A 27,418-nucleotide genomic window follows, 5' to 3' on the forward strand; every position below is an offset into this window, starting at 1 on the left:
TGTGGGAGTCAGTCTGGTTGTGTGAGTAGCAGGGATGAGGGTTCAGGCCTATTCTCTCATATGGCCTCAGCCATGGCATTGCAGTCAGTGGTTTGCATTTTGGAGCAGCCCGCAAACAAAGAACAAAGAACAGTACAGCACAGGAACAGGCCGATCTTGATGCCTGCCGAAACTAACACCTTCTGCACTTCCGGGGCCCATATCCCTCTATTCCCTTCCTATTCATGTATTTGTCGAGATGTCTCTTAAACGTCGTTATCGTATCTGCTTCCCCCACCTCCCCTGGCAGCAAGTTCCAGGCACGCACCACCCTCTGTGTAAAAAACTTGCCTCGCACATCCCCTCTAAACTTTGCCCCTCGCACCTTAAACCTATGTCCCCTAGTAACTGACTCTTCCACGCTGGGAAAAAGCTTCTGACTATCCACTCTGTCCATGCCGCTCATAACTTTGTAAACCTCTATCATGTCGCCCCTCCACCTCCGTCGTTCCAGTGAACGACCTCCGGTTCAGACCTCCGGGTGAACCCTGTCCACGGATTACACTTTTGAGAACCACTGTGTTAGGATCTAAGCAGAAGAGTTTTGAATGACAAGTTTATGGCGGGTGGAAGATAGGAGGCCAGCCAGGAGTGCATTGGAACAGTCAAGTCTAGAGGTAACAAAGACACCTCCAGCAGTTGAGCTGAGGCACAGGCGAAGACAGCTGGAAGTAGGCGATCTTTGTGATGGTGCAGATTTGTGGTTGAAAGCTCTACACGTGGTCAAATATGACACCAAGGTTGCGAGCAGTCTGGTTCAGCCTCAGACAGTTCCCAGGAAGAGGGATGGGGTCATTGGTTAGGGAATAGATTTTGTCGCGAGGACTGAAGACAATGGCTTTGGTCTTCCTAATATTTAGTTGGAGGAAATTTCTGCTCATCAGAGCCATCATGAAATCAGATGCTGCCAGATGTTGAGTATTTCCAGCATTTTCTATTTTTATTGGGCTATTCAAATATGTAGATGATCACAACTGAGCTCAATCATGTTCTCATGCAATGTTCACACATACACTTTCCAGTAGCAGTCACAGTTAGCGATCAGAAGCCGGTTTGATTTTTTTCTTTCCTTAGTCTAGGGTACTGTGGTCAATTTTAGTACCCCTCTCGTCAACTTTTCTGAAATCAGTTAATTCAGCAATGATTGAGCAATGAATGTGGGACTTTCTCTGTCTGTTTGACTTACTTACACACTGCCAATCACACAAAGTTGTACAGATCATCAGGAGCTCGCAGGTAAATTCTTTGACATGATCCACAAACCGTCTTCCTCCGCGAGCTGAAAATCTTCATTTGTTACTGCACAGAATTCCCAGTGTTTATAAGCTGACCTTTGAGCATTTAATGTGTTGAGGGCCAAGCAGGGGCAGACTGACATAAAAACAGAAAGTGCTGGAAATACTCAGCAGGTCTGGCAGAATCTGTGGAGAGAGAAACAGAGTTAATGTTTCAGGTCCATGACCTTTCACTTTCTGTTTTTATTTCAGATTTCCAGCTTCCGCAGTATTTTGCTTTTATTATAGGGGCATTCTGGTATTTGGCTCCCTCACTTTTGTTCTTTCCTCCACCAGATGAAAGATGTCTTCTTCTTTCTATTTTTCCTGAGTGTTTGGCTCATTGCTTACGGTGTGGCCACTCAGGCTCTCCTGCACCCCAATGAGACTCGCGTGGACTGGATCTTCAGGCGTGTTCTCTACAGACCCTACCTTCAGATATTTGGCCAGATTCCACTGGATGAAATAGATGGTATGTGGTTTAAGTTGTACCCATATAGCTCAGTGAAGTCCACACATCTAGGATGGGATCCTACAGGAATGTTGTGGGGGTCCCACCATTGGGACCCAATGCAGTTCCTGAGCCTGCGCAGGTGGACGCCAGGATCACGGCAGCAATTTTACTGCTGGCGGCCAATTAAGAGGGCACGGGCAATCGGAGAGGTGAGCCTTCCTGTGGTGGTATCGGAGTGGGGTGGGGGGGGAGGCAGCCTTTGCCACCAGGGGTTGGGGGGGGCCCTTCGTGGGCCATGGAGCCTCCTGAAAGGAAGGCCTACCCTGGAGTCACTGGGAGGTTGCCTCAATACTGCTGGCAGACTCACCACATGGCAGGGAGCCATTCTGCCACTTGTAAAATCCAGTTGGCCTGGTAAAATGGCCATCAACAGGCAATTAATTGGATTAGTTGGCCACCTGCCTCTGGTTGGGGGCAGCTAAGCTACTGTTCCTGCCTTTGGTAACATCCCCTGGTAGCAGGAACACATCGGGCTTCCCTCCCAACACCTTCCACTGCCATTTTACCATTCGTTCCGCCTTCCAGCCCATCTCCAAAGGGCTGGTAAAATTCCGGCCCTAATCTGAATGCACTGCATGAAAGGGCATGGATGCAGGTAAAGGCCTGCTACCTAACCCGAACCCGACGGGACCCGACGACATGTGCCGGGGTCGGGTTGCACTTCCGGGTCTGGCATTCGGGCTCAGGTCGGGTCGGGTCGGACATGCTCTATCACAGGTAAGTGACTCCACTGTTAATTTAATTTTTGGACTAGAAAGGTGGTTTTGTTACAGTTATTTTAAGCTTGTGCAGATCAGCAAGTAAGTGAAAAACATAAGGTAAGTTAACTGATGGTCGGGTCGGCTCGGGCATGGGAAAAAATGGAAGGACTTGGGCCGGGTCGGGCTTGGGTCGGATGTGGTTCTGTTGGGCTCGGGTCGGGTATTTTTTTGCAGACCCGAGCAGACCTTTAGATGGAGGTTCAATAGTAACTTTCAATAAAGGGAATTGGATATAAACTTGAAAAGGAAACATTTACAGGGCTATGGGGAAAGAGCAGGGGAATGGAACTAATTGGATAGCTCTTTCAGAGAGCTGGCACAAGCACAAAAGGCACAATGACTTTCTTATGTGGTGTATGATTCTCCAGTTTTGGATAGGCTGTATGAGACATTTTAAATAGGTGCTGGGCCGCAGAGATCTGCTTTTGAAAATAGAAATCTGTGCTTTTCAGTTATTTCTTTAACTTACGTTGTCAAACAAAAATGTTGAAGTTTTCAATGAATTTATGTCAAATCTGACTTAATCTGCCTCTTGTATAATCCACTCCAATTCCAGTTTTAGACTTAACAGTACTGAAAGGTGATTTCTATGTAATTCTAGAGGCTCGGATGGTTAATCGGTCCTGCTTCACTAACCAAGGCAACATGACAAATGAAGATAATTTACCATACTGCATTAATCGTTATGCAAATTGGCTGGTCATTATGCTTCTAGTCATCTTCCTGCTGGTCACTAACGTACTGCTGTTGAATCTTCTGATCGCCATGTTCAGGTAACGTATAAAATATCTACACCTGGAACTGCGCAGGGCTTCTCCCGATCTAGTTCCATAAATTTGGAAGAAGGTTGGAAAAACCCTCATAGAAACAGTGTAAATGATCAGGATTTCTGCCAAAATTATGGCAGAGGATTGGGAGAACTCTTGTGGAAATTGTTCCCCCTAGGATAGAGGTGTCCACACTTTAGTACAACTAGTGAATGGGCCATGTCTCTCTAAATGACTTTTGATTTGGGCAGAATGACAATTAAGTGCATCCAACTCTACTTAGAATGCTTGTATCATATGATTTACATCTCCATTTCTTCCAGTCTGTCCTTTGCTTCTGTTAGATTGACATTCATCCTTCTTTTCTGATTTCTCTTCATTTGTGTTTCTGTTCTCTATTTCTGTCTTTTCTCCTTTATTTCTGTCTGTCTTCTTCACTTGACTCTTTCCTCTTTCACTTCTGACTCAAGTATCTAATTGCCCTGAGAAGATGGTGGACCTTCTTCTTGAACCAATATAGCCTTTGTGGTGATGGTGATTGGGTTAGGTATGGAATTGCATGATATTGACCTAGCGACAATGAAGGAATGGTAATGTATGTCCAAATGGGATGACGTCTGCCTTGGAGAGGAACTGGAGGTGACAATGTTCCCATAACGTTGGTGCCTTTTGGTCATTGAGGTCACAGGGAAGGGGGATGCTATCTAAATAATTGTGATGAGTTGCTGCAATGCAGCCTGTACATTATACAGACTATAGCTAGTGGGCTAGTAGTGAAGTGGGTGGATATTGAGTCCGTGATGGAGGGGCCCATCAAGCAAACTACTCTGGGATGGTGTTGAGTGTCCATGAGTGTTGTGCACTGCACCCATTCAGGGTGCATTATGAGTATTCTTGACTTCAGCCTTGTAGATGGCAGAGCGGATTTGCGAGGTCAGGAGGTGATCCACTCATTACAGAATTGCCAAACCAAGCCTTAGTCTTGGGGCTTCGGTATTGGCAGTGTCATTGAAGGTCAAGGGGAAATGGTTGGGCTTTCTCTTGTTTGAAATGGTCACTAATTGGCACTTCTGTCTGTCACCTTTATTTTTGTCCCTGTCTGTCTGCTTCTTTTTTTTGTCATCGTCCTTTTCTCTCTTCTTCATTTGTGTTTTTTTTCCCCTACTGTTATTTTCATTCGTGTTTCCCTCCTATATCTCTCTTGTTCAGAATAAAACCTGCCTGGTTTGCATTCAGATTTAAGGTGGCTTGGGGCTGGATCCGTCAATGTGCTAGGTAGCCCTTAGTAATGGCCAGGATCACAACCCAAGCAAATTCACAGGTCTTGTGTTGCGTGCAGTATGGCACTGGATATTGCTGATCATTTGTAGATGATTTCAGTTTCAATGCCCTTCTTTCCCTTCCAGTTATACCTTCCAGGTTGTGCAGGGAAACACAGACATATTTTGGAAATTCCAACGCTACAATTTGATTGTTGAGTACCATAGCCGGCCTGCTCTAGCCCCACCCTTCATCATCATCAGCCACCTGAACCTTTTCATTCGATGGATTATTAAGGAACCACAGCACAAGCAGGAGCATTTTGGTAAGTGATCCTACGACTGATGTGTGCACTATAGGTCATGATAAGAAAATCCATGTACCAAGATACCCACCTAATTTGCCCTAGTGTCACTTTTTGCAGTAAGACATTTCTGAATGTGAGAGATTGAGTAGAGCAGTGACACTTTAGGGGTTGCAACAGATCTTTCAGAATGGAGTATAATCTGCAGAGAGGCAGGCTTAACTTTGATAAGCAGTGAAAGAAGTGGAGTTTAGTAAGATGCTTTTTCCGTAATGGGTATTTGGTAGGTGGATGGAGAAGACTGCTGCCTTTGGTGGGGAGGGGTGAATATAGTGTAAGTGTTGCAAGACAAGGCTCAGATCAGTTCAGTCAGGGCAGCTTTATGGTATTCTTAAGCAATATTGTAAACAGTCTTTTTGGAAGGAGTTATGTACAATAAATATAGTCCAGCTCCATCACCATAGTTTTTCCTTTCCACTCCTGAAAGCAATGATTCATGTTGAGACACAGTGCTGCAACTCTCTAAGACAGTGGAAGTTGGCAAAAGGCATCATGGCTGAGTCCTCATTTGGTGCCCGCACACATGGCTCTCCACAAACATCACTGGATAACAGTCAGAAATGGGAATTCTTACCCCTTTTCCTTCGTTAATCCAAGGCTATTGAGGATATTTATAAGCCCCACTATTGGGTTGGTTGAAATCAACACAGAAAAGGAATTGAATTTGTAACGGTCTAGTCTATATGGCTCAGTAATGCCTTTAAAATATTCTTGTGAAGCACCTTGGGGCATTTTATGACATTAAAGGTGCTATACAAATATAAGTTTTTGTTGTTAACTACTAAGCCATCAGGCACTATTGACTAAGGGAGTCCATCTACCTGAGGAAATACATACCCTTAATGTTTTCCATCAGCCATTTCATAAAAAAATGTTAGGTGACACTAATACTATAGCAAATGTATGTTTAGGTACCATAGTTTCTTCGAGCCTTTTCTGCAAAGAAAGGATGAGCAGGTAAATATATTTTCCTTTTAATATATTAAAAAGCACTGGTAGAGATTGTTCAACACAGAAGGAGGCCATTTGGTCCATCATGTCTTTACCAGTTCTTTGAAATTAGTCCCGCTCCCCCTGCTCATGCAGGGTCTGTATTGCCTCTCAATTGGGAAATGCAGGGGGAGTTTTGATTGTTTATGCTGATTTAGCTGATGCCAGCCATATCAGCAATAGGAGGAGTGCTACACTGAAACTCTGGCTTATTTCCATACCATAACCTGAAGCACAAAGTTTCTGGTCCTGATCATTAACCAGTAACCTTGCTCAAAGATATATGTTCATGAATATCAGGCAAGGACGGGTTCAGGTTCAACTAAAATACCCACCATGATCATAGCCTGCCAAACCCTTTGTACAATCTCATATATGAAGAATATTCACTTGTTTGTGGCCCCTCAGTGAGTCAATACCTTCTACGAGGTGAGGGGTTGGGAGCTGGGTGGGGAAAGAGAACGGAAATTAGACAGAAAATTACAGTTTGAATGTTTTTAATTTTAGCACAGTCTATTGAACTCCCCATTAAAAAGATTTTTTACTTGTATTTCTTCTAGAAAAACACTTACCGGAGGCCTTGGACCAGAAACTCAGGATCTGGGAATCTGTGCAGAAAGAGAATTATCTAGCCAGTTTGGAAAAGGGAAAGAGAGAAAGCAGCACTGAAAGATTGAAGAAAACATCCAACAAGTAAGTGTATTTAGAATGAAAACTTGACTCAATAGTATATGTATGTCGACAAAGTGGACAGGTATCCTTGGCTTCGATATAGACCACTGTTTCGTCATCATGGTTGGTCAATACTTTGGAATTTCTCACCTAACACCATCATGGGAACACCATCAATACAAGAACTACAGCAGTTCAAGGGTGGGCAGTTAATGCAGCCTCACCAGCATCCTTTGAACAAACCTAAAACAAAATGTACTCTCCAACAATCAAAAGCTGGCAGAACTCCATTCTATCACAGTACTCTGAAGGAACTAGTTCAAAAAAATGTTCAGCATCATTATTGGGAGGTTCTTGCCTTCACAATGTCCAAAATGATCGTTACAGCTTTTTCTTTTGAAACATTTACTGAAAACTGAAAACAGGTTACCTTCATATTTAGTATTCTTTAAGTCTCACATTGCTACAGTGCTGTTAGGGAAGGAGTTCCATGAATTTGAGGAATATGTTAATACATTCAATTAATTAATTAATCAATTAATCACTTACCTGCTACCGATGGCTGTCCTGCTGCGATATTCCAGTCGGTTGCTGGAACGCAGACCGCAGAGGAAGACATGGAGCCGGGATTGAAGGTGTTTTGGTTGGCTTGACGGGGGTAATCGGTCGGACCCCGGCGAGGCAAGGGTGGTCATTTGAGGTGAAGGGGGTGTGTGTTGGGTCATGGGGGTGGTTGGGGAAGCGGGGGCGGCCCTCCATCGAGCACCCTGTGCCCAATTATCAGGGCCCACCCCCTGGGCGCCGAGAGGCCGCCTGCTTTTACCAGGCGGCTTTTCCCAGCTCCAGGACATGCGCTTGCCACACGTAAAATTGGCGTGGAGGTGGGAAAAGGCCTTGAAGTAGCCATTAAGTACCAACATAAGGGCCTAGATTGGCCTGGGGCAGGTGGCCCATTTTACGCCCCCCCCCCCCCGCCCTACGTAAATGGGGGAGCAGAGGCAGGAGCGGGTTGGGAAGGCCTCCCAGAGCCTCCTGCTCCATTTTACGCCAACCCCCCCCCCCCCCCCCCCCCCCACCACCTAGCTCGTTGGGATGGTGTAAAATTCTGGCCATTAAATCGAGGCCCTGTCTGACCTCTCAGGTGGGTATAAAAGGTCCCATGGCAATATTTCAAAAAGCAGCAGAGTTATCCCCGGTGTCCTGGCCAATATTTATCCCACAATCAACATTATCACATTGCTGTTTGTGGGAGCTTGTCATGTGCAAATTGGCTGCTGCATTTCCTACATTAAAATCATGATGAGATTTCAAAGGTACTTCATTGGCTGTAAAGTGCTTTGGGATGTCCTTTCTTTCTTTCTGACCACTCTCTGGGTAAAGACGTCTCTCCTGAATTCCTTATTGGATTTATTAGTAACTGTCTTATATTTATAGTCCCTAGTTCTGTTCTCACTTACAAGTTGAAGAATCTCTTCGTCTATGTTCATAATCTCGAAAACCTCTCTCAGGTCACTTCTCAGTCTTCTCTTTTCTAGGGAAATGAGACCCAGTCTGTTCAATCTTTCCTGGTAGGTATAACCTCTGGTATATTTTAGTAGATCTTTTTTGACCCTCTATGTCCTTTTTGCAATATGGAGATCAGAACTGTTCACAGTACTCCCAAGTGTAGTCTAACCAAGGTTCTATACAAATTTAAATATGACTTATCTGCTTTTCAATTATATACTTATAGAAATGAAGCCCAGTGCTTTGTTTGCTTTTCCAACGGCTTTATTAACCTGCATTGCTATTTTTAGTGATCTGTCTATCCGAAGATCCCTCTGTTCCTCAACCCTATTTAGACAAATACACCAAGGAGTATACTTCCTCCCTTCTTCCTACCAAAATGTATTACCATACCCTCATCTGTAGTGAAGTTCATTTGTCAATTACATTCCCATTCTGCAAGTTTATTAAAATGTGGTCCTGTATTTTGTCGCAGTCCTCCTCATTAACTAAACCACCCCAATCTGGTGTCATACGCAAAGTTTGAAATCATGCTCCTGATTCCTGAGTCTAAATCATTTATGTAAATTTTTCTTTTTATTCATTCATGGGATGTGAGTGTCACTTACTAGGCCTGCGTTTATTGCCCATCCCTAATTTCCTTTGAGAAGGTGGTGGTGAGCTGCCTTCTTGAACTGTTGCAGTCCATGTGGGGTCAGTACTCCCACATTACTGTTAGGAAGGGAGGTCCAGGATTTTGACAGTGGCTGTGAAGGAATGGCAATATAGTTCCAAGTCAGGATGTTGTGTGGCTTGAAGGGGAACTTGCAGGTGGTGGTGTTCCCATGCATCTGTTGCCCTTGTCTTTGTAGGTGGTAGAGGTCTCAGGTTTGGAAGGTGCTGCCGAAGGAGCCTTGGTGCATTGCTGCAGCGCATCTTGTAGATGGTACACACTGCTGCCATTGTGTGTTGGAAGTGGAGGGAGTAAACGTGGAAGGGGTGCCAATCAAGCGGGCTACTTTGTTCTGGAAGGTGTTGAGCTTCTTAAGTGTTGTTGGTGCTGCACCCATCCAGGCAAGTGGAGAGTATTCCATCACACTTCTGACTCGTGCCTTGTAGATGGTGGACAGGCTTTGGGGAGTCAGGAGGTGAGTTACGCGCCACAGGACTCCTAGCCTCTGACTTGCTCTAGTAGCCACGGTATATATATGGCTTCGCAGTTTAGTTTCTGGTCAATGGTAACCCCTAGGCTTTGATAGTGGGGGATGCAGCGATTGTAATACCATTGAATTTCAAGGGGAGATTGTTAGATTCTCTCTTATTTGAGATGGTCATTGCCTGGCACTTATGTGACACGAATGTTACTTGCCACTTATCAGCCCAAGCTTAGATATTGTCCAGGTCTCGCTGCATTTCTACACGGACTGCTTCAGTATCTGAGGAGTCACGAATGGTGCTGAACATTGTGCGATCATAAGTGAACATCCCCACTTCTGACCTTATAATTGAAGGAAGGTCATTGATGAAGCAGCTGAAGATGGTTGGGCTTAGGGCACTACCCTGAAGAACTCCTGCAGTGATGTCCTGGGGCCGAGATGATTGACCTCCAACAACCACAACCATCTTCCTTTGCGCTAGGCAAGAGTTCAACCAGCGGAGAATTTTCCCCCTGATTCCCATTGACTCCAGTTTTGCTAGGGCTCCTTGATGCCATACTCAGTCAAATGCTGCCTTGATGTCAAGGGCAGTCACTCTTTCCTCACCTCTTGAGTTCAGCTCTTTTGTCCATGTTTGAACCAAGGCTGTCATGAGGTCAGGAGCTGAGTGGCCCTGGCGGAACACAAACTGAGCGTCAGCGAGCATGTTATTGCTAAGCAAGTGCCGCTTGATAGTGAACAACTGTGGTTCTTGCAACGATCCTTGTGGAACACCACTTCCCAGCATTTGCCAATCTGAATAACTACCTGTAACCCATACTCTTGGTTTTCTGTGTTGCAGCCAGCTTCTGCTATTCTTCTATTCTGCTATTTGTCTCCTCTACAGGTACTGAACTATGTCACGAATCTACTGTATAATAATTTATCAACAGCTTTTTGGAAATCCAAATATATTACATCTATTACATTACCCTTATCTACCCTGTTACTTCTTAAAAGAATTCAATAAGGTTGGTCAAGCACGACCTTCCCTTTTGAAATCAATGCTATTATATTTTCTGCTTCTAGATATTCTTCCATTATATTCTTTGATTTAGGATTCCATTATCTTTCTTACCACTGATGTTAAACTAATTGGTTTATAGTTCCCTGGGCTTGTTCTATCTCCCTTTCTATATATAGGAATCACATTAACTCTCCGTCCATCCTCTGGTACTAGTCCATTTTCATATTTATATATACCTCTGCTATTTCTTTCCCATCTTGTTTAAATATGTCCGGATGCAATCCAACGAGAACAAGGATTTTATCCCAAGTTTGATTGAAAAAGCTAATTATTTCCCCTTTCTATCTTATATGTTTTTATATCTTTTTTGATTTCTTCTTCTAATACATCCACTGTGTTAGTTTCCCTGCTAAATACCATGGCAAAGTCATTATTTAATATTTCTGCCATTTTGCGATCATTACCTGTGAGTTTATTGTGTGTATCCCTTAGTGGGTCTATTCTAATTTTTCTTTTGTAATTTATGTGACTGTAGAATACTTTACTTTCTTTTATTCCTTGATAATTAAATTCTGTAGTTTCTCTTTGCCTTCCTAATTTTGTTTTTACTTCTTTCCTAACATTTCTGTATGCCCTTTTGTCATCTCCTTTGTTGTCTACGTACTTAGTGTATGTGTTTTTCTTTAGTTTGAATATTGAAAGGCTTGCATTTATATACTGCCTTTCATGACCACAGGACATCCCAAAGTGTTTTACAGCCAATGAAGTATTTTTGAAGTGTGGTTACTGATGTAATGTCGGAAATGTGGCACTAAATTTGTGCACAGCAAGGTCCCACAAACAGCAAGGCGATAATGATCAGATAATTTTTTTTGTCATGTTGATTGAGATATAAATAATGGCTGAGAGACGAGGGATAATGCACCTGCTTGTCTTCAAAATAGTGCCATGGGATCTTTTATGCCCACCTGTGAGGGCAGTTTAATGTCTCATTCAAAAGACAGCACCTCTGACAGTGCAGCACCCCCTCAGTACTGCATTGGAGCGTTAGCCTGGAATTTTGTGGGGTTTTTTCAACATTGCCTTTATTTCTGTTGATCCATGGATGTCATTCCTGGCTAGTTGCTTTGTCAGTAAATGTTTTCAGTTTATCTTCCTTAGTTCCATTCTCATCCCCTTAAAATCAGGTTTTTTCCAATTTACTACTTTGCTCTTTGCCTTATTTTCACATTTTTTTCGATCTTTATCTTAAACCTTCTTTCGAAGCTGGAGTTCAAGGGTGAGATTTTAACTCACTGAAACCCCATCCACTTGTACAGAATTAAAATCATGCCCCAAGTCTCTCCAGTGTTGCCCCATAACTCAAGCCCCTGACACCAACGATCAGCTTCAGTCAGCAGTGGCCTGTTATAGTTTATTACAACCTTGTTCAAGTAAATAGTTTCATCGCTTGTTAAGTAGTATAATTAGTCATTGCTCCTCTGCAACTTCTTTTCTGCTACATTTTTATTGGCCTGGATTTTGAGGTCAGTGGCAAACATACAGTGCTCACCATGCATTATGCTTAAAGCTGCCCAGGGAATTTTAGTGGGCTTTTGTGCAGCAACTTACAGTAATTAGAGCGCTTTTTCAGTGTCCTCTACAGGGAAATAAGATCAAAATACTGCAATGCCGGAACTCTGAAATGAGAACAGAAAGTGTTGGAAATACGTAGCAGGTCTTGCAGCATCTGTGTAGAGAAACAGAGTTAACATTTCAGGTCTGTGTCAGTGTTTTGATGAAGGGTCACAGACCTGAAACGTTAACTCTGTTTCTCTCTACACAGGTGCTGACAGACCTGCTGAATATTTCTGACACTTTCTGTTCTCATTCCTTTACAGGGGATCTGGGACCTTGGTGAGCGGAGCAAGCAACAGCGTGTCTCCAACCAGATTGAAGAATACTTACTGAAACATGCAGGGGTAGAAATTCATCTTGGGCAGTGGCGCAAAATGGGCGGTATCAGATCGGCCGCCTGTTACATGCTGTGTCTTATATTTAATTTCACTGACTGCAATGGAACTGAATATCAGGTGCTGCATATAACGGTTGGCTGATCTGCGATTGCCATTTTGTGCCAACGCACGAGACAAATTTCTACCCCACAGAGTCTAAACCAGGAAATGTAAGTTGGAGTATTTAAGTCAATGTAAGGTCATGTACAGAGAGCAAAATAAAGAGAGTTAAAGAACAATGGGATTGAGAGAGAGAGGGAGAGAGAAGAAACAAGGAAAAAGTAAAACAAATTACATTAATACTTAAGTTATAAAAATCACCAACAATCATTAAAATCTGAAGGAATGAGACTTTCACCTGTAAAGTTTCAGTGCCAGAGAGGTTGTTTGATCATAATTAAGATTTAGCACACCGTCAAAATGTCACTTACACTTAAATGGTCAAGGCCTAACTTTTTCTGGCATGTTTAGTTAGTATCTAGTGGGTAAGTACTGCAACTTTACGCCCCTCATATATTTTAATGTTATATCTCTCAGTGAGGTGCCGGTGTAGCGCAGCTTATGAGGAGCGGGGAAACCCTAATAGCAACGTCCTGACTTTTGTTTTTAACTGCATGTGTGGACACCATAAGTTGGGGTCCAATTTACTTGTTAACAATGGCAAGCGCCGATAGCCTAGGTCTGTTATTCTAACCCATTCTTTCCCAGGACCTCAACACTATGGAACATCTTTTCCAGTTTGTCTTTTCTCTTACAATCTACACACTTTTAAAATCATCTGCCTGACTTGCCTCACCTTCTGCACTGCTCATTTGAACCCAGGTAATGTGTTACACAAGGGCCTGGATCCCGTACCTAGATTTTCAACAATTAAAAGGCAAAAAAGACAAACTCTGAATGAGTCCAATGAAAAACGCCCGATTACAGTGTGAAAAGTTATTGCATCTGGGGAGCATTTGTGTGCACTTTGTAGCACGTGAAAGTCTGCTTGCACCACATGAACATGTCGCATGGATACCCACTGCACATGCCAATTTGCATGTAACAAGTGATGAGGCAATCATTCACATCAGCTGCATCGGATCTAATGAAGGCTAATAATAAATATCTGTGCTTGAACAATATGTTTTCATAACAATTTGAACTTTCAGGTTCCAAAACATTCTAGAAGCTACAGGGAATGCATTGCTCAATTAACAACCGATTGATCAATTTAAGCTAATTTTTGTTCACAAATGGAAACAACTTTAATGATCTTAGGTGACAAGCATGGTATCTTCAAATTGGTTTACAAGTTCTATTCCAAGAGTTTTGTATTAGGACATAGCTTGCTAGAGAGATGTAAATATTCTGTTCTTTGAGCAGGCCTGAGTGCCAGTGTGTGGCTAACTACAACTACTTCAACTCAAATGATGAATTCTCAATCATAGCAGAGATCAAATCCAAATGATATAATGGCACTGTTTGTTCCTTTTAGGGTAGATTCATTATTGAAATCAATCAGTGGGCTTCAAGAACAGGAAAAACGCCTCATAGCCCTCGAGACAAGGGTAGGTCAAAATTGTCCTGAACTAATGATATGCTATTCCAATACTTTATTTGTGATCATTTTAATATGTCCTTGATGGAAACTCACCCACTGAGGAAATAATCAAACTGACAAGGGTTGGGAGTTGTGGCTACATTTTTGACTTGGCACATCATCACCAATGTGTCTCATTGGAGTAGCAACAGCAGAGATGATTGCCTTAATGCGTTGCCAATGGACTGATTAGCTTTGAAGCAACAATAGTGAGGAACACTGCTTCTCACTACTAAATCCATGGAAATATTATGTACAGCAGCTACCATGGGAGACAGGAAGGAAATGTTAACTTTTAATCCCCTGACAGAAAGACATCCTCTTTGCAGTGGCATCATTATATGTAAATTATTTTGCCTATGACAGTCACTAATCAAATTGAACAAACAAAATACAGCCAAGCACATCAGTATTTGACCAGTTTTGAAAATGTGAAAAGCATTTAGTGAAACAGTTACTAGTAAAGTAAATTATTATATTTATAATAGGTCTGGCACTGCTGTATGCTAGACCTGGTATTGTAATAGGTTAAGCCACAATAAATAATATACCAGGCCTTTGATGGCTCTGGTACTAGACTGAAAATACCAGAGCCAATACCGAGCCAGCCAGAATATACCAGCTTCAATTGGGCGATAACCCTACATTCAGAGGCAACTATATTAACAGTGGCCAATGTGACATCAGCGATGTTGGCAAAACTACTGGAACTGTGAATAGTATTCAGCACATCTGTTTGAATGTGTTTTGTGGTTGCAGTTCCTTCATCAACATTGAAATATCACGAATGGGTTCGTTTTGGTAGTTGCACTAATTTTTAAATGAAACTTGAATGAGGTAGCAGAATTTCCCACATTCCTTCCTGTGTTTACAGATGAAATACTGCAGTGATGTTTTATCCTGGATGATTGAATCCTTTACTCAACACAACCTGCACTGCAACAGACCTCCTCCAACATATGCAGGTACTCTTATTTTACCTCAGCTCATCAAGCTCAGGTCAGCTTATGGATATGGTAGCTTAGTGGTTATGTTACTTGACTAGTAATCCAGAGGCCTGGACTAATGATCAGAGACATGCTTTCAAACCCCACCCCAGCAGGGGAATTTTTAAACTTTGGTTAATTAAATTAATCTGGAATAAAAATCTAGTATCAGCAATGGTGACCATGAAATTACCGATTTTCATTAAAAACCCATTGGCCCACTGATGCTGTTCAGAGAAGGAAATCTGCGGTCCTTACCCAGTCTGGCCTACGTGACTTCAGACCCCCAGAAATGTGGTTGATTCTTTACATCCCTCTGAAATTACCTAGCAAGCCACTCACTTACAAAAGAAACAGCAAGAATAAAACCAGACGGACCACCAGGCATCACCCAAGCACCGGACACAACAAAGACATAATAAGCCTAGGCAAATCTCTAACATCCGGGGACTTGTGCCAAAATTGGGAGAGCTGTCTCACAGCCTAGTCTAGCAACACCCTGCGATAGTCATACTCACAGAATCATACGTTTCAGCCAATGCCCCAGGTTCCTCCATAACCATTCCTGGGAATGTCCTGTTCACCAGTGGACAGACCCACTAGAAGGTGCAGCACAGTGGTATACAGTCAAGATGCAATGGCCTTGAGAGTCCTCAGTATTGACCCATGAAGTCTCATGACATCAGACCAAACATGGGCAAGATGCTGATTACCACCTACTGCCCTCCATCAGCTGATGAATCAGCACTCCTTCCTGTTGAACATCACTTGGAAAAAGCACTGAGGTTAACAAGGGCACAGAATGTACTCTGCATGGGGGACTTCAATGTCCATTACCAGAGTAGCTTGGTAGCACCACTACTGATAGAGTTAGCCGAGTCCTGTAGAAGATAGCTACCAGACTGGGCCTGCAGCAGGTAATGAGAGAACAACACGAGGGGAAAACCTACTTGACCTCATCCTCACCAATCTCCTATCGCAGATGAATCTATTCATGGCAATATTGGCAGGAGTGACCACCGCACAGAACTTGTGGAGCCAAAATGCCATCTTCACACTGAGCACATCCTCGTGTTGTATGGCACTATCACTGTGCGAAATGGGATAGAATCAGAACAGCTCTAGTAACTCAAATCTGGGCATCCATGAGGTGCTGTGGGCCATTAGTAGCAGAATTGCATACCACTACAATCTGTAACATCATGGCCCGGCATATCCCTTACTCCACTACCATCAAGACAGGGGACCAACCCTGGTTCAATGAAGAGTGTAGAACAGCATGCCAGGGGCAGCACCAGGCAAACCTAAAAATGAGGTCCCAGCCTGGTGAAGCTACAACACAGGACTACCTGGATGCTAAGCAGTGGAAGCAGCATGCTATAGACAGAGCAAAGTTATCCCACAAGAAACGGATCAGATCAAAGCTCTGCAGCCCTGCCGCATCAAGTCTTAAACAACTATTGCGAGGAGGTTCCATGAACATCCCTATACTCAGTGATGACAAATCCCAGCACATCAGTGCAAAAGGTAAGCCTGAAGTGTTGGCAATTATCAACCAGAAGTGCCGAGTGGATGATCCATCTCTGCCTCCTCCTGAGGGCCTCACCATCTCTGAAGCCAGTATTCAGCCAAGCTGATTCACTCTATGTGATCTCAAAAAACAGCTGAGTGTACTGGATACAGCAAAGACTATGGGCCCAACAACATCGCAGCTGTCGTGCTGAAGACTTGTGCTCTGGAACTAAGCATGCCTCCAGCCAAACTGTTCCTGGATAGCTACAATACTGGCATCTACCCGACAAAATGGAAAATGATCTGGATATGTCGTGTCCACAAAAAGCAGAACAAATCCAATCCGTTCAATTACCACCCCATCAGCCTATGCGCATTCATCAGTGATGGAAGGTGGCGTTGACAATGCTATTAACCTGCACTTACCAATAACCACTTAAGTGCCTGAGCAGCAGAGAATCGCACCAGGGAGGCTCTGAAAGGCCGTGGCGAGTTTCCCACCGCCTTTTTGGCCTGGCCCCGGGAACCCCACTGGCGCGACAAAATTCAGCCCATAGTTTCTGTATTATGTTCTTGTCCATTTAATGCAGTCACAATGTGACATGGACAATTTTACCTACTATACTGAGTACTCAGAGCAACAAAGAGCTCCTGGTACTTATCCCATGTAGTTTTATTCATTCCTAGGATGTGGGCGTCGCTGGCTAGGCCAACATTTATTGCCCTTGAGAAGATGGTGGTGAGCTGCCTTCTTGAACCGCTGCAGTCCATGTGAGGTAGGTACATCCACAGTGCTTTTAGGAAGGGAGTTCCAGGATTTTGACTCAGCGACAGTGAAGGAACGGCGATATAGTTCCAAGTCAGGATGGTGTGTGGCTTGGAGGGGAACTTGCAGGTGGTGGTATTGCCATGCATCTGCTGCCCTTGTCCTTTAGGTGGTAAAGGTCACAGGTTTGGAAGGTGCTGTCTAAGGAGCCTTGGTGCGTTGCTGCAGTGCATCTTGTAGATGGTACACACTGCTGCCACTTTGAGTCGGTGGTGGAAGGAGTGAATGTTTGTAGATGGGGTGCCAATCAAGCGGGCTACATTGTCCTGGATGGTGTCGAGCTTCTTGAGTGTTGTTGGAGCTGCACCCATCCAAGCAAGTGGAGAGTATTCCATCACACTCCTGACTTATGCCTTGTAGATGGTGGACAGGCTTTGGGGAGTCAGGAGGTGAGTTACCCGCCGCAGGATTCCCAGCCTCTGACCTGTTCCTGTAGTCACGGTATCTACATGGCTACTCCAGTTCTGTTTCTGGTTAATGGTAACCCGGCTACTCCAGTTCTGTTTCTGGTTAATGGTAACCCGGCTACTCCAGTTCTGTTTCTGGTTAATGGTAACCCCCAGGATGTTGATCGTGGGGGGATTCAGCTATCATAATGCCATTGAATATCAAGGGGAGATGGTTAGATTCTCTCTTGTTGGAGATGGTCATTGCTTGGCACTTGTCTGGCGTGAATGTTACTTGCCACTTATCAGCCCAAGCCTGGATATTGTCCAAGTCTTGCTGCATTTCTACACAGACTGCTTCAGAATCAGAGGAGTTGCAATTGGTGCTGAACATTGTGCAACCATCAGTGAACGTCCTCATTTCTGACCTTATGATTGAAGGTCATTGATGAAGCAGCTGAAGATGATTGGGCCTAGGACACTACCCTGAGGAACTCCTGCAGTGATGTTCTGGAGCTGAGGTGATTGACCTCCAACAACCACAACCATCTTGCTTTGCACTAGGTATGACTCCAACCAGCGGAGAGTTTTCCCCCTGATACCTGTTGACTCCAGTTTTGCTAGGGCTCCTTGATGCCACACTTCATCAAATGCTGCCTTGATGTCAAGGGCAGTCACTCTCACCTCACCTCTTGCGTTCAGTTCTTTTGTCCATGTTTGAATCAAGGCTGTAATGAGGTCAGGAGCTGAGTGGCCCCGGCAGAACCCAAACTGAGCAACACTGAGCAGGTTATTGCTAAGCAAGTGCCGCTTGATAGCACTGTCGATGACACGTTCCATCACTTTACTGATGATTGAGAGTGGACTGTTAGGGCAGTAATTGGCCAGGTTGGACTTGTCCTGCTTTTTGTGTACAGGACATACCTGGGCAATTTTCCACATTGCCGGGTAGATGCCAGTGTTGTAGCTGTACTGGAACAGCTTGTCTAGGGGTGCTACAAGTTCTGGAGCACAGGTCTTCAGTACCATTGCCAGAATGTTGTCAGGGCCCATGGCCTTTGCAGTATATGGTGCCTTCAGTCCTTTCTTGATATCATGCAGAGTGATGCTGGAGAATTCAGGAGGATGCCGAGATGGATCATCAACTCGGCACTTCTGGCTGAAGATTGTTGCAAATGCCTTATCTTTCGCACTGATGTGCTTGGCTCCCCCATCATTGAGGATGGGGATATTTGTGGAGCCACCTCCTCCAGTTAGTTGTTTAATTGTCCACCATCATTCACGCATGGATGTGGCAGGACTGCAGAGCTTAGATCTGGTCCGTTGGTTATGGGATTGCTTAGCTCTGTCTATTGCATGCTGCTTATGCTGTTTGGCATGTACATAGTCCTGTTTTGTAGTGTCACCAGGTTGACACCTCATTTTGAGGTATGCCTGGTGCTGCTCCTGGCATGCCCTCCTGCATTCCTTATTGAACCAAGGGTGGTACCCTGGCTTGATGGTAATGGTAGAGTGGGGGATATGCCGGGCCATGAGGTTACAGATTGTGGTTGAGTACAATTCTACTGCTGCCGATGGCCCACAGCGTCTCATGGATGCCCAGTTTTGCATTGCTAGATCTGTTCGAAATCTATCCCATTTAGCATGATGGTAGTGAGGGTATTCTCAATGTGAAGACAGGACTTTGTCTCCGCAAGGACTGTGCGGCAGTCACTCCTACCAATACTGTCATGGACGAGATCAAGTATATTTTTCCCACTTGTCTGTTCCCTCAGCACCTGCGGCAGACCCAATCCAGCAGCTAAGACCTTTAGGACTCAGACAGCTAGGTCAGCAGTGGTGCTACCAAGCCACTCTTGGTGATGGACACTGAAGACCCCCACATAGAGTACATTTTTCACCCTTGCCACCCTCAGTGCTTCCTCCAAGTGCTGTTCAACATGGAGGAGTACTGAGGGAGGGCGGTAGGTGGTAATCAGCAGGAGGTTTCTGATGTCATGAGACTTCATGGGGTCCAGAATCGATGTTGAGGACTCCCAGGGCAACTCCCTCCCAACTGTATACCACTGTGGTGCCGTCTCTGCTGGGTCTGTCCTGCAGGCGGGACAGGACATACCTGGGGATGGTGATACTGGTGCCTGGGACATTGTAAGGTATGATTCGGTGAGTATGACTATGCCAGACTGTTGCTTGAGTAGTCTGTGGGACAGCTCTCCCAACGTTGAAACCCGCAGATGTTAGTAAGGAGGTCTTTGCAGGGTCAACAGGGCTGGGTTTGCCGTTGTCATTTCCGGTACCGAGGTCGATGCTGGGTGGTCTGTCCGGTTTCATTCCTTATTGACTTCTTATTGACTTCTTAGTGGTTAGAGTGGCTTGCTAGGCCATTTCAGAGGGCATGAGTCAACCACATTGCTGTGGGTCTGGAGTCACATGCAGGCCAGACCAGGTGAGGACAGCAGATTTTCTTCCCTAAAGGACAATAATGAACCAGATGGGTTCTTACAACAAATGACAATGGTTTCATGGCCATCATTTTTTAATTCCAGATTTTTGTTAATTGAATTCAAATTCCACCTTCTGCTATGGTGGGGTTCAAACCCATGTCCCCAGTGCAATACCCTGGGTCTCTGGGTTACCGGTCTAGTGATAATACCATTACGGCGCTGCCTCCCCATATCAATATGCCATTGCCTCCCCAGCCTTGTCCCCACACCTGCCCCAGCAGCAATGCCTGGGGATCTTCTGGGAGAGCAGGGAGCAAGACCAGTGAGGTTGATTAAATGGCAGTTGCAAATGGTAAACAAACAATCTTGTGCAAGAAATAAGATCAAAGACCTGAATCCAGGCCTTACCTTAATATTGCCTACAGGAGCATGTGGCAATAGAACCAAACAGACCAGCCCCAAGGACCAACAGGGAAAGAGTTCAGGGGAGCTCACTGGCTGGCAACTGCATTAGAATATTGCAAATTTGCAGAAGCCATTTTGATCACCGTTTCAAATCGGAACTTCAAGAGGGAAGGCAGAGGAGAAGGAACTATTGTCTCCACCCTTACTGCTTTCAGCTAACATTCATGGTCTCATTACCTTCTCTGACCAGAAACTGAATGCCACTCCACTACTGCAGCTGCCATCAGGAAGCTCAGATTCCTCTTTCAAAACACTATTTTCCCCCAACTTTCTGTAATCTATATGATGCACTGACGTCCACTTGTGAGCTGCTCAGAGGCCTCCAATATTGCTCTCTTGGCTGCAGAAGTTGTCAACACCCACTTCAACAGGACACAATAAAAGCTGGTATCTGATAGGTAGATTACCTGTCGTCTCTAGTGTCCCAGTTCTGGTCTTTCCCCTCTCTCTCTCTCTCGTTATAGTACCATGCTGTTTATGTTCCCCTGAATATCCCTCTCTTCATAGTCTCACACACATGTTCCTCCCAACGTTCTATGTGGAAATACAAATCATGTCTTGCTCTTGTGCTCTTTTCTTTCAGTCTCTGAACCTCAGATCTGTGGAACTCCTTACCTCTCTAGGGACTTGCTTTCTCCTTAGCTTTCACTTTTAAAACCCAAGTTTGACGTCCTCTAACTATGAACTTCCAGATTTATCCAGCTAAATCTAAGAATGCTAGAAAGTGATAATTCAGAAGCAAATAAATGCAAATAAGCTTGAACTTTAAGGCACTTTAAACCTTACAGTGCCATTGCAACTTTGTGAGAACTAAGCCATGAAAGCCAACATGCCTTCAGATGTCGATTTGGCTTTATGCCAACAAGCTATAAAATGCAGTGTACATCCCAATCATTTTGCATTTTGAAGCAGTGCCATGTATTGACAAGCCGAGATTGACTAAAGTACCAAGCACAACCTGCATTAAGAGGTGCTACATGACAAAACAAGCTGCTTGGAACTGTGGAAGTCCAATTCTTTAGCACGTCAGGATTCCTGGGTGTGTTGTGCAGAATGTTGCCGTCATGTTCACAATCGTGCCTGGTTGTAGTTCCTGAATTTGCCTTGATGTCCTGTCGACTCAAAATAATTTCAGAGCCCATATCCTCTCCACCATAAAGACCACTTACTTCCACCTTAACATTGCCTGGCTCAGCCTCTTCAATGCTGAAATCCTCATACATGCCTTTGTTGTCTCTCAAGCCAATTGCTCCAATCCTCTCCCTGCTGGCCTCCTTTTTTGCACCCTCCATTTTGTGCAAATTTCTAACACATACATCCTGCCCCACACCAAGTACCACTTATGCATCACCCTACATTATAATGATTATACATCAAAAGTACTTCACTGGCAGTAAAGCACTTTAGGACATCCTGAAATACACTATATAAATTCAAGTCTATCTTCCACCCTTTTGGCTCTCTGTTCATCAAATGACATTTAAATTCCCTGTCTTTCAATCCCTTTATGGCCTTGCCCTTACCCTCACCTATTTTTGGCAATTTCTACCATCCCTATATTTCAAGTTTCCCCACACCATCACCTCCCCTCTCCCACCCAATATTCCATTCTTTTGAGCAGTGCATACCTCGACTGGTGGTCCAGTCTTTGATGGCTGGTTGTACTTTACACCTTATCTTGTCCTTTCCTCTCATCTTATAAAAAACAACCTTCGGTCATCTTCCCTGAAACCTCCCTCGTCGTCTGTTTACTTTGTACCTATCTATGAAGGTCCTTGGGATGTTCTCCATTTGTTGTTGGGATGTAGCTGACACTGACAAGGCAATACTTACTGCCCATCCATAGTTGCCCTGCTAGCGATAAGTGTCAACCACAGTGTGGGACTAGAATCACATGTAGGCCAAACAGGGAGGTGTGCGAGGTCTGTTCCTTAAGGACACAAGTGAACCAATTGGGTTTTAAATAACTTTCATTGTTATTTTCCTGATGCCAGCCCACAGAATACCAGATTTATTGAATTCAATTTCAGTTTGTGATGAGTTCCAGCTTGCTGATCTAATAACAATGACCACTTTTGTTAAAGATTTTATACAAATACAAGTTGTTGCTAATACAATTCACATGACCACAATTCCCTACACGCTCTTGCATAAACAAAACACAAAGCAGACTAGCTGAAACAAAAAAAACTCATATCCAAATGTCTACAGCAGACACAGACATGACATACGGAAAAGCTCAGTAGAGGAGTGTTTTGGGAACTATAGGTTCAAAGTCAAATGGTCCTCCCAATCATGCTGCACTTTACCATATGTAATGTCTCAAAGTACTGTTATAATCACAAAATGTTATTTGCTGAAAGAAATCTAATTTACATTTGAATTAGTCAATACTAACTGCTTCTTACCACCTCCCTAGCCAAGTGACACTCACTGTCAAAAACCAACATTTAACAATTTGCTAAGGCAGCAGGTGCCAAGTGCTGTGGATTCTATTTCAGCAGAGGCAGAAAGAGGAAGAATATATTTTTTATTTTTTTTAAATCAGTCAGTCAGAACTGTTTTTGAATTTACTTTTCAGATACAATAACAATATTTGGAATTTCCTTTAAACTGATTCATAATTCAGCCCTTCTCCAAACTACTGCAGCTCAACAGATTGGTCTTGATCTCTTGCTCTGTGGAATATTGGACATAAAAACTGCTTAGTTTTTGCAAACACTGAGAGTCCTTGTTTTTTTTGGTAGACATTATGCACATCAAATGGGAATAGAGTTCAGATGGCCTTGCTGACATAAAGTCACACTTGGTCCAATAAGATAGTTCTAATAAAGGCCTGCTTAGGTCAGGACATAAAAACCCGACACGAACCTGACAGAATCACATCAGACCCGAGCCCACGTCCCTCCACTTTTTCCCGCGCCCGACCCGACCACCGGAATGGTTACCTACCTTGATTTCATAGTGCACTCACTCACTGTACCACCTTTGGATTAAGGACGTTGCAGCATGAGCGTGATGACGTAATTGAGACATTCACTTGCTCACTGCGCAGACTCAGAGTTTCCCTCCTTGACGTCCCGGACTCCAGCTCAGGTAAGTTTTTCAACTTTTACACTCTCCACTCCAGCAGAGCAAAATGCAAGACGTCTTGTGTGTGTCTGACCCAGACCCGATCCGAGCCCGAGAGCCAGACCCAGAGGAGCGACCCGACCCGAACCAGACATGTCTCGGATCCCGTCGGGTTCGGGTCGGGTAGCAGGCCTTTAAGCTCTAATTGCAGTTTTCCAGGCTGCATTATTTATTTAACCACAGTATGAGGAATATATGCTGTGTCTCTGATGCTGTGTAGTTCAGTCATCTATATGCATTCAAATTGAATTGTTTCCATAGTGGGCAAGCAGTCCTACATTAACATGTCAAACCACCCATTTTGAGTATCACATTTTCATTAAGTCATTTAGAATTAGTTCTTTCTTCCTGTCTTTACCAAGTTGCATCATACTGCATTACTATGATTATGGTAAATAGATGATTTTTTTTATATATAGAGAGCATTAACTTTATCTCCCCCATCACCATAGATTCACCAATTCCAGTCTGCAAAAAGCAGCCACTGAATGCACCATCAGATGACTGTCCAGGGGACGCTGCTGCAATGGCTACGCAGGACATCGATGACTAGCTTCAACAAAACAGACCACATTACATTCCAGTAGAGAGCAAAATAATGACGAAATGTTTCACCAACATTCATCTTCTATGCTCTGTGCCAACATTTGGTGAAAATTTATTGAGAACTCAGCACAAGAGCTGCATATTTTAACTTGAGTTTTAATTGCAAGGGAAGTAGTTTGTAGCAATTTTTTTTAAATGGTGAGGGGTGGGGGGGAGGAGAGCGAACCCATTTTGCCTTGCTGCCACGATTTGTACATAAACTGTGTTACGACCAGGTGAGAAAGAGGTCCAGGGTTCCCTTTCAGCCTTCACCTGGTCTTACTGTAACAGGGCTTAATTTCAAACACAGTGTTTTAGCTCCCCCTTGGTGAATTCTTGTTCACTGCTTTCCAATTAGAAGGCAAAGAAACCAGCACAAACAGGATTTCTTGGGTTTAAAGAAGAAAAATTGAAATTTATTAGGCTTAAACTCTAATTTGGTCGATGCCTGCAGATACACGACGCGCCCACATGAGCATGCATATGTGATACACATATGCAAATAGAGACAGAACAGAGAAGAAAAATAAAGTTTGAGGAAATATCTGAAGAGTTGTTGTTATGATTCTTCGAGCTCACTGTAGAGTCCTTGATTGTAGGTAGATCTTGCTTTTTGTTGGGGCCCGTCTTCTTAAACCTTGTTTGCTGTAGAAGACTTTTCTCTCTTGGGTTCATGTGTCTTCAGTGGATTCAAAGGCTTGTGAGCAAGAGATGAAAGCAGACAGGAGAGATCTTCTTAGTCCAAGAGCAAACAGACACTCTGCCTTCAAACACTCTGTGGCCAGTTCAAAAGAAAACCCTGGAACAACCAGGTAGGCATGTGACCAGCTGGTTAACCAGTCCTAGCCCTTGTGGATTATATCCTCTTTAGCAGGCCCTGGAAATGTGCTTCCTCACCGTTGATGTCTGTTCGCACATAAATGTGTTTTTCCAGCCACAGCTGATCTGTTTAACAAGTCATTGCCTCGCTCCAATAAGTTAAAAATCAATGTTCATGACAACATTGATGTGCCTAATTCTTCGCAGGTAGGAGCCTAGCATGACAACTGGTAGAACATTGACAACTTGCTTAAGCCACCTTTAAACACCAGTTTCACTGGTGTAGATTGTAAGCTGAATTAGTAAACTAGATACAAACATAAAAATATTGAAAATAAACTTTCACTGATTCTGATAATTTGTGTAGCATTTCTTTTAAACAGTATTTAATTTGTATTGAACTGCCTGGCAATCTGCAAGGATTTACATACAAAGCCAACCGCCAACTAATAGATAATCCATTGAAGAGAAATTTACTGCCAGTGCTTTTGTTAGAAAGTACTTCCATTTTTAAATATTTTTGTGAGGACTCTTATTTTAAAGTTGTGGAAATGGATTCCTTTGGAGGACTGGAGTGCTTCCATAGATGCTGAATTTTGTTTTTTTTTTCGAAAGGGTCACTGGAAGGACTTTGTTTAAAACACTTACTAGAAGTCACATGTCTTCAGCTAAGTAAACAGTGGGTGCCTTCTGACTATGGAAGTTGTTTACAGAGAAGTGATATGTCAAGATTTATGGTGGTCAAGAATTGGTTTTGGTTTGGATATTGTTTTGATTCAGTTGAGTTCGCAACCTGCTGAGAGAAGCACCCAACTCATCCTTTCCCCACCTCTCTGAGAAATCCTGTGAATCCAGTGTGATAGCTGAAACCCCTGAAGTTGCATTTCTCCTGGAAAGCCTGCCAGACTCATCCTCGACAGCGCCTGAAGAGAACTGCTCCAAAAAGATCCCAGCGACAGCCGGCTATGCGTATTTGGGACGCCAGAAAAGGGACAACTGATATCATTCCATAACTTATCCTTCAAGAATTAACAAGCATTTGGCCAAAGTATTTTGTTCCGTCTTTATGTAAAAAAATTTCTGCAGAGCAAACCTCTTTTTTCTTTAACCAGCGTTGGGCTAAAATAGAAGGGAACTTTTATATTTCAAACTGTGTTAAGGTTTTGCATCTTTACTGAATATATCTTGTTTTATAAAAAAATGATAATTTTGTTTATTATTAAAGAAAACTGGTTGGTGGATTTTATTCTGGAAAAAAAGTATATAATGGGCCGCATCGGAAACTGGGTAAACATTTAAATATATGTTGTGAACTGTGGAGAAGTGGAACTAGAGAAAGAAAGTACACTCCTCCCACCTCAGTCATAACACTTTTGACGGCTTTTAAACATGTACACAACAGTGATCGATTGATTACCGCAAGCGTCATCTTGGCTAAGCTCAGAGCACTGAGTCAGAAGGCCATGGGCTTGCTCCACTATGGGATTTGAAATCTAATCTGACACTCCAGTGCAGTACTGAGTGAGTGCTGTTATGGCAGAATTCCAGCTTGATGAGATGTTAGACACAAGTTCATCAAAGATCCCATGTTGTTCTTCTGGTGTCTGCCCAACACGCCTTCTTCAACCAACCAAATTGAACATTAACTACAGGGTTATTTGTGGGATCTTGCTGTGGATGATTATGCATGCAATTCACCTACATAAATAAGTGACTGCACTTCAAATTCATTGTGAAGTGCTTTGAGAGATGAAAATCAGGCAGGGCTGATTGTGTTCCCTTTATAGAACACGAATAAAGGGCCAGCAGATTACTGCCCAAGCAGTGATGATGAAACATAATGCTTCTTGTTGGAATGATATAGTAATAGGGTTGTGTTAATATTTCACAATTAATTGTTGGTCAAGATTACAATACAAACCTTAATTTACCTACAGTTTGTACAGTGATGCACTCAATATTTTGTTGTGCCAGTCATTTTGATCAAGCCAGTAGCCTTTGAACAAGGATAGACTGCCCATGATCTTTGATGTGACTTTGTCCAGTCCTGGTCCTTTACTGTTAAAATTTCAGTTTAATACTCCAGGAAGGTGCAACAGCAGTGTCAACTGTTGGAGGACTGTACACTGATTTTCTGTTGTACTTAATGGATGAAGGTTTGAGGAAAGGGAACAATCCAGGGACACGTTTTCACTATGTGTAGCAAACTAACCAGATTTGCAGCTATAAATCAATTATTTATTTGGCACTGCTGAGCAAAACCTCAATACAAAGGCAAACTGATTGCAATTGTTTCTGAATTAAAGTTTAAGGCTTTCCCAAGTATCGTAGCGATGTCATCTTACATTATTTACACGTTAGTTAAAACCAAATTACATTATCAGATTATTAGTTAGGT

The 27,418-nt window shown here is 43.5% G+C and overlaps 1 protein-coding gene across 1 annotated transcript in view; it reads left to right on the plus strand.

Moving 5' to 3' along the window:
* Positions 1–25,378, plus strand: part of trpm5 (transient receptor potential cation channel, subfamily M, member 5) — a 165,377-nt gene extending 139,999 nt beyond the window's left edge. The window contains exons 20-26 of the mRNA XM_068045855.1: positions 1,611–1,785; positions 3,190–3,361; positions 4,762–4,940; positions 6,530–6,662; positions 13,761–13,833; positions 14,740–14,830; positions 24,069–25,378. Of these exons, the coding sequence (XP_067901956.1) occupies positions 1,611–1,785; positions 3,190–3,361; positions 4,762–4,940; positions 6,530–6,662; positions 13,761–13,833; positions 14,740–14,830; positions 24,069–24,169 (924 nt within the window). The 3' untranslated portion in view covers positions 24,170–25,378. The remainder of the gene's footprint in view (positions 1–1,610; positions 1,786–3,189; positions 3,362–4,761; positions 4,941–6,529; positions 6,663–13,760; positions 13,834–14,739; positions 14,831–24,068) is intronic.
* Positions 25,379–27,418: the final 2,040 nt, after the last annotated feature.

The sequence above is a fragment of the Heterodontus francisci genome, chromosome 14, assembly GCF_036365525.1.
Source record: "Heterodontus francisci isolate sHetFra1 chromosome 14, sHetFra1.hap1, whole genome shotgun sequence".
In the NCBI taxonomy this organism is placed as follows: Eukaryota; Metazoa; Chordata; class Chondrichthyes; order Heterodontiformes; family Heterodontidae; genus Heterodontus; species Heterodontus francisci.